The sequence below is a fragment of the Rhinichthys klamathensis genome, unplaced genomic scaffold (genome assembly GCF_029890125.1).
Source record: "Rhinichthys klamathensis goyatoka isolate OS25496 unplaced genomic scaffold, OSU_Roscu_1.1 h1tg000056l_1, whole genome shotgun sequence".
NCBI lineage: Eukaryota > Metazoa > Chordata > Actinopteri > Cypriniformes > Leuciscidae > Rhinichthys > Rhinichthys klamathensis.
This window is the reverse complement of record NW_026606601.1, coordinates 3,687,343-3,699,470: the sequence shown is the minus strand read 5'-3', so window position 1 is coordinate 3,699,470 and position 12,128 is coordinate 3,687,343. Positions and strand designations below refer to the sequence as shown.

The 12,128-nt window shown below is 37.1% G+C and overlaps 1 protein-coding gene across 19 annotated transcripts in view; it reads left to right on the top strand.

Moving 5' to 3' along the window:
- The window catches only part of cacna1ab (calcium channel, voltage-dependent, P/Q type, alpha 1A subunit, b), a 126,355-nt gene that overhangs the window by 61,468 nt on the left and 52,759 nt on the right, over nucleotides 1-12,128 (top strand). For all 19 annotated transcript variants that reach the window (XM_056248672.1, XM_056248677.1, XM_056248674.1 and 16 more), the window contains 15 exons: nucleotides 5,949-6,040; nucleotides 6,121-6,273; nucleotides 6,360-6,535; nucleotides 6,625-6,728; nucleotides 7,167-7,282; nucleotides 7,475-7,516; nucleotides 7,627-7,713; nucleotides 7,936-8,142; nucleotides 8,326-8,438; nucleotides 8,624-8,736; nucleotides 9,139-9,270; nucleotides 9,403-9,475; nucleotides 9,666-9,783; nucleotides 10,476-10,543; nucleotides 10,665-10,771. In XM_056248672.1, the coding sequence (XP_056104647.1) occupies nucleotides 5,949-6,040; nucleotides 6,121-6,273; nucleotides 6,360-6,535; nucleotides 6,625-6,728; nucleotides 7,167-7,282; nucleotides 7,475-7,516; nucleotides 7,627-7,713; nucleotides 7,936-8,142; nucleotides 8,326-8,438; nucleotides 8,624-8,736; nucleotides 9,139-9,270; nucleotides 9,403-9,475; nucleotides 9,666-9,783; nucleotides 10,476-10,543; nucleotides 10,665-10,771 (1,701 nt within the window). The remainder of the gene's footprint in view (nucleotides 1-5,948; nucleotides 6,041-6,120; nucleotides 6,274-6,359; nucleotides 6,536-6,624; nucleotides 6,729-7,166; nucleotides 7,283-7,474; nucleotides 7,517-7,626; nucleotides 7,714-7,935; nucleotides 8,143-8,325; nucleotides 8,439-8,623; nucleotides 8,737-9,138; nucleotides 9,271-9,402; nucleotides 9,476-9,665; nucleotides 9,784-10,475; nucleotides 10,544-10,664; nucleotides 10,772-12,128) is intronic.

The window sequence follows — 12,128 nt, the reverse complement described above, 5'->3', positions numbered from 1 at the left end:
TTTCATATGTGGGTCGTGATATGTCTTTCAAGGGTGCTAATTTTCGGATTATTATGTGTAAGTTACGTTACAAACACAACACCTACAGTGCAATAGAGGAGAGAAGGAGTGATAAACTGGTGTTGGGAGAAAAAGTAAAAAAGAGAAAGTCCTTTCTTCAATGTGTGTGCTCTGATTGATTGTCAGGTTTTCCCCAGCAGACGAAGGCCTTGACGCTCCTGTGAATCCCTCACTCCCTTCCTCCATCTCACCTTGTCATCGTCCTCTCCCTGGGGCCGGGAGGCTTTCTCTTTCTCTTTACCTCTCTCTCTGTTGCTCTGTCATTCTCAGGGCTAACTGTGTGTCTTTCAATCTTTTTTCACCAGTGTGTCCCAAATCACACTTTATTCCCTTCACAGGACTCTCCCACTGGTGCTGAGAGAGAGGGCAGTGACTACCTCATGAAACACTGTGAGAAAAACAGAGACTTATTTGGCAGTTCACCGCTGGCAAAATGGGCTTTCAATAAAACTCGGCTGCCTACACAGTAGAAAGGCGAAGAAAATGTTGAAATCGGTGCTACCAAACTAGAGAAAACAGAGAAAACGGGCTATTGTCTTCCCTTTTGCCAAATCGGTAGGGAAACCTTAACACCCATAATGCACTGGGCATTTTGCCCTTTACGGCCACTCCCGCCAGTCTGAAATGGATACGCTTGAGCAGAGTCAAATACCACATTTCTTTAGTAGCAAATACTTCTTAGAAAACTTTTAGTCATAATGGTGTCGACTTGTATTGTTCCTGGGTGCAGGAATTCAAAGAGTAAACGTTTAGCGGGAGTGAGTTGCTTCCAGGTTGAAGGATCCAGAGCATTGTAGGCAGCGGCTAAAGGCTGCAAAGTATCGTAACTCATTTACCGTACTAATTTAATGAACATATAAGAATAATTCTGGGTAAGAAACAAGTTTTATTTTGTTTAATTGTTTATTGACTACAGATATACATTTTTTTTTAAACAATTTTATGTGCATTTCTTAATATTTTACAATACTTTTTCAGACATTTTCAATATTAAATATATTATATATACATATTATATATACAAATATACATTGTAAAAAAAAACTGATTGTAAAAAAGTGGAATTTTACTTTATTTAAAAAAACTATATATACACGTATATATATATATATATACTGTATATATATATACACGAGTGCTGGCAACGTTAAAAATATTTATAAATATTGTAGAATAATTCTGGGTAAGAAGGACACAGTCACGTGTTCTGTGAGGTGAGCATAAGTGTAATCTGAATGAAAGCAAATACACTAAAGTTTATGTGTTTAACTTTACCAAATGTAACTTTCTGAATGAATGTTCAAATAAAGTTTAGCTTATTAGCGGTCGAAAAAATGCTCAAAAACGTGAACCAGGGTTATTATAGTTAACCGAAATCATAAAAAAATACTTGAAATAAAATAGAGATCACAATAAAAACACAGAAAACACACAATAAAACATTAACTGAAATTAAAATGAGAATGGAAAATATAAAAATAAGAATTTTTCCAAAAACTATAATAGTATCTTAAGGATACTAAAATTACACTGAAGTGAACTTGAATGCTAGGTTGTTGCATTCTTAGTGCTGCCACTACGGATGCTATAACTAGTTATTCAGAGCAACAGTTTAAAGGTAATCTTGCTGAGTAAGTTACTTCAAGTTAGTTAAACTGACATTTACAGCTAGCTGCCTTGTATATCACTGGAGATGGGTTGTCATTGGTTTTTTTGACTGGGCCAATAAGCATCCACCTAGCAACCAAATAGCAATGTGCTAAAAAACACTCCGAACATATTAGCAGTGTTGTGCTAGTTACTAAGAAATAGTAACTAGTTACAGTTACTAGTTACTTCATTCAAAAAGTAACTCAATTACTTTGTTGATTACTTACACCAAAAAGTAATGCGTTACTGTTAAAAGTAACTTTTTAGTTACTTTAAAAAAAACATTCTTTAATGTTCCCATTAATGCCCTTTTATGCGTTATGGTCTATACAAACACAAAACTGACTCAAACAGAAAGTAATTTTTAAACACTATTTTATTTGAGTCAGACCAGCACAAACTGAATATATCACAAGGATTTCTGAGGTGACTCACTATGCTGACTCGCGATCTTCGCAGTAGACACGCCAGAGAGAAATGCACATTTCATACGGATTACATAAGCAGAGATAAGTCTGTAGTCTGTTTTCTTTCGTTTTGAATTGTTCTGTTTAAAAGTAGACATGTCTGTGAGGCAAGTAGGTTAGGCTAACTTATACGCTGAGTTTCGGTTCATTTATGAGACGAACTCCAGTTCACGCGCCGGCGCCTCCATTTCGTGATTATCTATCGTCTGCTATATTTACTTCTTATTTATTAAATCCAGGCAATTGGTTGATGAAACATTGATTAAAATTAAGATCCAATTAATACAAAACGAAATTCACTTTAAAGTAAGGTTTTGTGCTTTCTGTTTGATGTCTCTGCAAGTATTAAAGCATCTTTTAGTGCCGCTTTCAGAGCGCGTCACGTCCGTAACGGAGAACTGTCACGTCCGTAACCATGTTTTTTACTCATAAATGCGAACACTAAAAATAAAATAAAATGAATATTATGTTCTGTGGAGACTGAGAGCCAACCCTTCTTCATTCGGTGGGTAGTAGTTTGCGCAGTGTAATTCACATAATTACTAAACAATATTTATTTTAGGCCTATAAAATTCAGCCCGTATAAATGTGCATTTTCTAAGCTTAGAAAATGGACAAAATTCATTTGATTCTAATCATAATGTAACATTATTGTGAAATTGATTTATTTATAGGCTATTTGCTATTAGTATAGTAAAGCCTATGTTTTTATCCAACTAGGCTATGTGTGGGCCTTATGTAAAATACGGGACAAATCGCGTCCCTTATTGATTTGATACGGACGCGTCATTTTACTTGTAAATACGGGACAATTCCATATTTTAAGGGACGGGTGGCAACCCTACCACCAACAATGCGTCGCTGCTGTAAACAGGTTAGGCTGTAGGCTACACTTCAGCCAAAATTAATTAATTTAAAAAAGTAACGGACAAACGCACCATATGGTAACGATAACGAGTTCATTTATTTAAAAAGTAATGCGTTACAGTATGAGTTACTGTCAAAAGTAACTGCGTTACAGTAACGCGTTACTGCCCAACACTGCATATTAGCAATCACACCCACAATACCCTAGAATCATGTTTTTCCATGGCCAACCACTATATTCTCACATATGTTCTTCAGAATTTTTTTTTATTTATCAATCATAAATTGTCCCTATTTCAGTATTGGCCAGTTAGTGTTATGTTCAAAATGACATGATAACAAAAAAACATCCTATGAAAGGCACTTTCTTTGACAGCTCACAACAGAGAGTTCTTATCAGCCAAATAGATTTGGACAGGCCCGCTCTTCTACTCTAACCCGAGCGCAGGGGCTACAGCCTTTCTTTTCAAACTTTTGCACATATACACACTCTTTTCCCCTCTCCATCTGTCTCAGACTTGCACACACTCCTCCCTCTAACACACACACACACACATACACGTCAGTCCACTCTTCCATCAAAAATACCGCAGGCCTTTTAGTGTGTAGTAGGATATGAGCGCTGTCAGTGGTGCTCTGTTATCCTGACTATCCTGCACTTACTGTACATAAAGTGTTCTTCGCCGCCTGACCTGGAGGCAGTTTATTCCTTCCCGCATCTAAGTATTCACTGTTCCACAAAAATAAAATGTAAACTGATCTTATATCAGCAGCCGAAGCACTTTAGTCCTGATCTCAGATCCGTTCTTAAAGTGTTGAATGTAGATTTGCATCTGTCTCAGGCTTATTGAATCACACGAGATGGGTCATAAATAGGTGTTATTTGTTACGTGAGACAGCAGATATATGTAAATGAATTACTGACCGTTTCATCCAAATATCTCAGCTGGGTTTGCTCAAAGAGGGCACCGCCTGCTGATCTGTGATCAGGTTTTCAATTTAGGTTTGGTTGCGAATATTCGAGACAGATCTTATACGCTTAATATATAGGGATGGCGCCATCTCATCCTCATTCTCAAAACATTATTGCACCATGTGACATCACAAAATAGCTAATATGATTCAGATCGTTGATTGAATTAGTCACAATGTTCTTGCCAATGGAATGGCTTAACAGGAAGAGCTGAAAAAGCAGAAGACATTAGAGAATGAGTCAGGAGACAAGTTTGCTGCATTCTGTCCAGTCTCGCTTAAGTCCATCCATCCAACCATTCTCTCTCTTTTCTTTTAGCTTAAGTAGGTGTTTGCTGCATGTGATGGGAGAGCAGTTAAAGGCCTATTGACTGAGCCAGTGCTGGCGCTCTAGATCATAACCACTAATGAATGAGCTCTTAGCAACATTGGCATCGCTGCATATACAGGCAACAGCAGAAGGGAGTGAAAAGGTGTTGGAAAAAGAGCAAGAAAGGAGGGCTACATGCTAAATCCTGAATTCAGTGTGATGGCTCAACTATAACTTTTTCTTTTGACTACATATGTAATTTTTCTATCATTTTCAACCTATTTGTATCCATTTCTCAATACTGAGAACACTTTTTCAACTAAATTTTCAATAATATTTACAATTCTTAAATAAAAACAATATTAAAATGGATTCCGAAAAATTGTTTCCCATCCAACAGGCCAATAGTTTCTTTAGGACAAGGCATGGATCTGGAGCTTACCAGCAAAGGAAATAAGTCAGACTAAACCACCCACCAATGAAGAATCAACACACACACACACACACACACACACACACATCTAAAGTCACCAAGAAATCAAAATTTGCGTTTTTTGGCTTTTTGTATGAATATGTTAGCCTCGCGGTTATCTATAAGCTAGTGTGCTCCAAAACAATAACAAAATTCGCATTTAAAAGATATAAGCGTATAAACCAATATGGATCAATGACTTTGATGACATCACTCTGCACTTCAGCTTCTCATCAGATTTTCTGTCCAATCAAATGTTCTCTAGAATCTAATGCATCCCGCCCCCTACATTAATAGATGCTGAAGCTGCGGTGAAAATCAGTCAATTGTTCACACATTTATTATTTTCTAAATGGTGAATGGCACATTGTGCACTATATAGAGGATATGGAACTATTCAGAGTGTAAATATGTGGTTTCTAATTAAGTATGGTTTCACGTTAGGGTTAATCGAATCGCCGCAGTGCGCACACAGTCTGCTCCGGTCCAGAGACAGCACAGAGCGGATCATATGCTCAAGTTATCCCATACCAGAAAACATATCAGACCCATTAGAATTCTGCACAGAATGCTATATTTTAAAGAGGTATGGAGGAAATTAGGAGGAGAAACGGTTATAGATTAGGAGGAAACTGCGGCTTTACCGAGCTCAACGGCTCTGGCCGATCTGTGATATAAACTAAACGCTATTGGCTATTTTAAAAAGGGGAGGAGCTGTTTGATATGTCCTGCCCTGTCCTGCTGTTTCAGTGGAAATTACATCAACACATTGAATAATACTGCGCATTTCAAGGCACATCAGTGGGCCTTTAAAGATCAGATGATCAGACCAGTGTGTGATGTGAGAACAGAGTAGTGTGTGATCAATTATTTACCTGCTATTGACCTCTTCTCAGGTTAGTGTGTATGCATGTGACTGTATATTGTTTGGGTCCAAATTTCTCCCCATAAATGAGATAATATGACAAAACTTCCCTTTGAAAGAGATGTGAAGAAGTCGTAATTAAAAAAAAAAAATCCTGATAAACAGATGACTGAATACGAATGGAAGAGCAGAAAGTAGATTAAAGCTGTTAGGTTTAATGAACAGGCATTAACTGTTTGTTTTGTTTCCTTTCTCTCTGTTTTTTTTTCTCCTTCTGTTTTCCAGTATCCTGTCCTCCGTGGGGTCAGAATTAGACCTGCGGACATTGCGAGCAGTCAGAGTGTTGCGGCCACTAAAATTGGTGTCAGGAATTCCAAGTGAGTGTTCTTTCTGTCTGCATTGATCAATGTCTGACAAAGCTCTCTGTGCAACATGCAATAATGTCATTACTCTCCAGGCCTGCAGGTGGTGCTGAAGTCCATCATGAAGGCCATGATTCCACTTTTGCAAATTGGCGTGCTCTTATTTGTGGCCATCCTTATGTTTGCCATTATTGGCCTGGAGTTCTACATGGGCAAATTCCACGAAACATGCTACGACAATGTCACATGTGAGCTTTTCTCAAAGATGAAAGAAAATCAGTTGACCTTTGAATTGTATGCCTTTTACCAAAACCTGTGCATTTACATTATTCAGTTGAGATTTTTGACGAACAGCCCTGTGGTGCTCGAAGCTGTCCGGACTGGTCGAATTGTATGGGATACTGGATCGGCCCAAACTATGGCATCACACAGTTCGACAATGTCCTTTTTGCCGTGCTCACTGTTTTCCAGTGCATCACCATGGAGGGTTGGACGGACATGCTTTATTACGTAAGAGTAAAAGCCAATGATTTAACTCTGATTCCATTTTTAAAATTGGATCTAGATGACAATATTTGATAAATATTTGTGTATTACAGAGCAATGATGCCTTAGGGAGTGCATGGAACTGGATGTACTATGTTCCCCTCATCATCATAGGATCCTTCTTTATGCTTAATCTGGTGTTGGGTGTCCTTTCAGGGTAATATCTATCTATCTATCTATCTATCTATCTATCTATCTATCTATCTATCTATCTATCTATCTATCTATCTATCTATCTATCTATCTATCTATCTATCTATCTATCTATCTATCTATCTATCTATCTATCTATCTATCTATCTATCCATCTATCAATCTATCTATCTATCGTCTTGTGTGTCATTTATCAATCTGTCTATTGATTGTTCTTTTATTTATCTATGTCTATTTATATCTATGTCTATCTGTCGTTCTATCTGTGTATTGTTCTATCGTTCTATCAATCATACTACCTATTTATTTTTCTATTGTGTCTGTTGTTCTATCTATTGTTCCATCCATCCATCATTTGTATAAAATGTTCCTATATTTGTTTTTGGTTAATAAGTTGCTAACTATATAGGTATCTTTTTAATTTTTTCTGGTTTCCCTGCAGCGAGTTTGCCAAAGAAAGAGAGCGTGTGGAGAACAGAAGCGAGTTCCTCAAGCTCAAACGTCAGCAGCAGATAGAGAGAGAACTCAATGGATATCTGGAATGGATCTGCAAAGCAGGTCTGTGCATAAAACACACAAACAAATGTATAGATATAAATGAATGTCCTGAATTATCTGCAGAATGTAACCAATAGTTTATACTAATTTGGACCTGTTATTGCATAAAGAAAATGCATGTAAAAATACTGGAAACTTAAAATTGAATATAAATCAAGCATTTTTCAATACTCTCTCTGTCTCTTTTTTCAGAGGAGGTCATACTCGCTGAGGATGACATTGGCCCCGGTGACAGTATGAATGTTCCTGTTTTGTGCATGCTAAACAAAGTCACAGAATTTAAACATGCTATAATGCCTAAAATGCAGTAATAATTCACACTCCCTGAATGTGTTTTTGCACAGGATCTCGTCGCAGGCCCACATTAAAGAAAAACAAAGCTGACCTTTTAAATCCAGAAGAAGGAGAGGACCACATGGGAGATGCAGTTGGTACGAATCATTCAGATCATATAGGAAAGCAACTATGATTATTAAATGTTTCTTTAATTGGATGGAAATTAGCTTAAGCTAAATCTGGTGCAAAGCATCTTTAATTAATGTTTTTTGCACATTGTCCCTGTTGAAATAAAAAAAAAGAAAGAAAGAAAGAAATTTGTAACACAGAGGAAGTGATCTGGATGTTGTCACAATGTTATGTGCGTATGTTCTCAGGGTCGCCTTTTGCTCGTGCGAGCATAAAGAGCGGGATGGGTGACGGAACTCCGTTTAACAAGAAAGAGCGCCGTCTTCGCTTCTTTATTCGAAAGATTGTAAAGACTCAGACGTTCTACTGGACCGTCCTCAGCCTGGTGGGACTCAACACACTGTGCGTGGCCGTCGTACACTACGATCAGCCCGAAATGCTGTCAGACTTCCTCTGTGAGTTGTTTGTTTGTACATTTGTTATCGTGGCAGACCTATTTTTGAATCTGGCCAGCATTATGTCCCATTGTCCATTTCACTCCTCAAATAGTTTTCGGTTTTGCTGTCAATAAACTCCTTACTCGCCTCTGTTTCCTTTTATCCCACTTTCTGTCTTATCTCTCTTTCTCTTTTCTCCAGATTATGCTGAGTTCATTTTCCTAGGCCTCTTTATGTCAGAGATGCTGATTAAGATGTACGGACTGGGGACGCGCCCTTATTTCCACTCCTCGTTCAACTGTTTCGACTGTATCGTGAGTGCCCTTCTCTCTTGGCCCATTTAAAGTCTCACTTTCTCTCCCTTTCGCTTTTTTTATTTTTATCTCTGCCTCTGTTTTTAACCTCCACAAGCCGCTGACCTACATTAGATGCAGACTTAAGTCCTTGTTAGCCAGTCCTTAGAGTGTTCCTTATTTGTGTAACTGTGTACGTGTTTCAGGTCATCGTTGGCAGCATATTTGAGGTGTTCTGGGCCATGGTAAAGCCAGGGGCGTCCTTTGGAATCAGCGTGTTACGAGCTCTCCGACTGCTTAGGATCTTCAAAGTCACCAAGTGCGTTCTGTTGCTTTCATTCAATCTCTTGAGATTTGAACCAAGAACAAGATTACACTGCTTATTTTTCATGTCTTCGGTTTGTTTAGATTAAAGGAATTGTTCAAGCAAAAATTGTTTTCTCATCCTCACGTCTCCAAACTTCTTTCAACATGGAATACAAAATAGATCATGCTCTTTTCCATACAATGAAAGTCGTTGGAAACTGGGGCTTTCAAGCACCAAAGTAGTCCAAATACTATATTCCACATCTTCTAAAGCCATATGATGGATTTGTCCGAAGAAAATACTGGAATTTAAGCCATTTGTCAATCTTGAGTTTGAAGCAACGTCAGGGGAATAAATGATGTTAGAATTTTAGTGTTTATTATATTTCTTCCTCTGTCTCTCTGTCTTTTTCAGATACTGGGCGTCTTTGCGTAATCTGGTAGTGTCTCTTCTGAACTCCATGAAGTCCATTATCAGTTTACTTTTCCTTCTCTTCCTCTTCATCGTGGTCTTTGCTCTTCTCGGCATGCAGCTGTTCGGTGGACAGTCAGTATAGATCTACATTTCGCTGCCAACTCTCTTAATCAGTTTCTCAGTTAGATACAGACAATCAATTATTATGCATAGCATGTTATCATTGTAAAAGTCCATTTGATGTTTTTTTCAATTTTTTGCCAGGTTTAACTTTGAGCAAGGCACTCCTCCCACAAACTTTGATACTTTCCCTGCTGCCATAATGACAGTGTTTCAGGTAGGTTATATTAGCTTGACAATAGCTTCCAAAACCTTGCAATCTGCCTACATATACAGCATTCTAAGGCACGTACAGATATAATAATAGTTAATTATTCTTAAAAGAACTTACAATTTCTGTGATAAAATAGACCATGTTTGTGTGTTTCAAGAGCACCTGTTTATATAGCATATATATGTTTATATAGATTCTAACAGGAGAGGATTGGAACGTGGTGATGTATGATGGCATTAAGTCTCAGGGAGGGGTGGACAAAGGAATGATCTTCTCCGTATTCTTCATTGTCCTCACACTCTTTGGCAACTGTATCCTTCTTAATCACATACAAACACACAAGCATTTTCGTTACTACATAACGGGTTGGTACATTTTTATGTTTTGAAAAAAGTCATCACCATGTACGCATTTATTTTATAAAAAATACAGTAAAAACAGTAATATCATGAATTATTATTATAATTTATTTTAATATATTTTGAAATGTTATTTATATCTGTGATGACAAAGCTGAATTTTCCACTGCCATTACTCCTGTCTTCAGTGTCACATGATCCTTCAGAAATCATGCTGATTTGGTGCTCAAGAAACATTTCTTATTATTATCAATGTTGAAAACAGTTATGCTGCTTTTATTATTTACCATAATCAATTTTTTTCAGGAATCTTTGGTGAGTAGAAAGTGCTGGAACAGCATTGATTTGAAATGAATATTTATAGAACTTTTTTTTAAATCTACCTACATGATGTGAATTGATGAATTGGATGAATTGGCAGTTATTGTAGTGGAATATTTGTAACTGAACTTTGGATTAGGGATGTCACAAGATAAGATATTTGTCAATGATGCTCAGGATCTGTTACGCACCAAATCTGCCATCGTCTTGTCAGTCATCCCTCTTTACTCTCATCACGTGATAAGTGAAATCTGACACAGTGTCTATGACAAACTATGTAAAACACAAGTCCTGTCTGTTGTTTCTTAACCCTGTCCTCTCAGACACACTACTGAATGTATTCTTGGCTATCGCTGTGGACAACCTGGCCAATGCTCAGGAACTAACTAAGGTTAAACACAATTTCTCTGTCTCAGATTCACCATTCATGTAAATTTCTCCCCAGAACAATTTAGCTAATTTTTATATGCCATGCGTTAGCGTTTTTTTTATTAATTTTTTTTATTTTCTAGGATGAACAACAAGAAGAGGAGGCCACATCACAAAAGCTTGCTCTTCAGAAAGCAAAAGAAGTGGCAGAAGTGAGCCCACTGTCTGCTGCCAACCTCTCTATTTCTGCGTGAGTTACTCTACACACTAAAAATCCACACCTTTACAAATACGGATACACGCACAAATTTACCTAGATGGGTATGTTTCTTTTGACTTCTACTTTTCTTAAAGGTGAATTGCAAAAATAATGACTGCCGTGGATCGAACAATCAGAATTCAGGGGACAAATTTTGCCAATGTTGTGCCCAAAAGTAATAGCTTGGTCAGAGATACACACACACCATAGCAATGAAGCCATACCCAGTTTTTCATAAATATTCATGATCAAAAGGTGAAATTCTTACAAGACACCTCTGACACTCAATGACACGTAAATACCATGAATATGCATATATATGCAAATGAGTCCTAATACACTTGCACATTAATGTCACAAACTGACATAATATAGTACACTTTAACTTTATTACTGTAAGAGGCCTTGTCTGATGTCACAGGAATTTGATCTGGTACCGTAAGCTAGTTTAAATGCTTAAAGCTTAGCTTAGCTGAGTTTAGCTTAGCCTGTCAGCTTAACTTTATCATCTTGTTTGAGTAAATCCACTCTAATTCACTTTCCAGCAGACTTGCTTAAACCTGCTTGATCATATAGTATGAAACCCCCTTAGGACCATTTCTTTTTTTGTTGTTAAGGGATAGTTCACCCAAAAATGGAAATATTTGTCATTTACTCAACTTTATGTTGTTCCAAATCCGATATGACTTTGTTTTATTGCAAAGAACACACAAAAAAAGATATTTTACAGAAGGCCTAAGCTGCTCTGTTCCTTGTGTTTGTAATGCAGACAGTGAACAGTGGCTGCCAAACCCCCCAAAATAGACCAAAATAATACCAAGAAAGACAAAAACCATGAAAATGCATATGACTAATAAGTCTTTTGAAGGCATGCCTCAGAACACATATTATGAGTTAAATTTGCAGTTGAACTACAGTTGTATGTGTGGTATCTGTTTGTGACGTGGGTTTTTCTATAAGGTGTTTGGTTCCTCATTAAATTCTTCATTCAGTTACTAAAAATGGTCAATAATGTTTTCATTTTTTGTGTGTGTGCTTGTATGTGTGTATGTTATAATTAACTAACACTTACACTATGACCTAACCAGGCATGATGCGACAAGTTTTCAGTGATAAAATGTGTCTTTCCACACTGAAAGTAAAAATGCTGAACATCGTGAAACAATCAAGCAGAACATATTTGATGTTTAACACTGTTACATGGAGATTTAAGACCAATGAGATTTTACTGTCGTCACTTTATTGTGTCTGATTAGGACATGGTTACACATTTATAGTGAAAATAAACATTTAGTCTATTTATTTTTGTTTGGTAAATAAATATGTTAATAACTTGACTGTGGTTAGT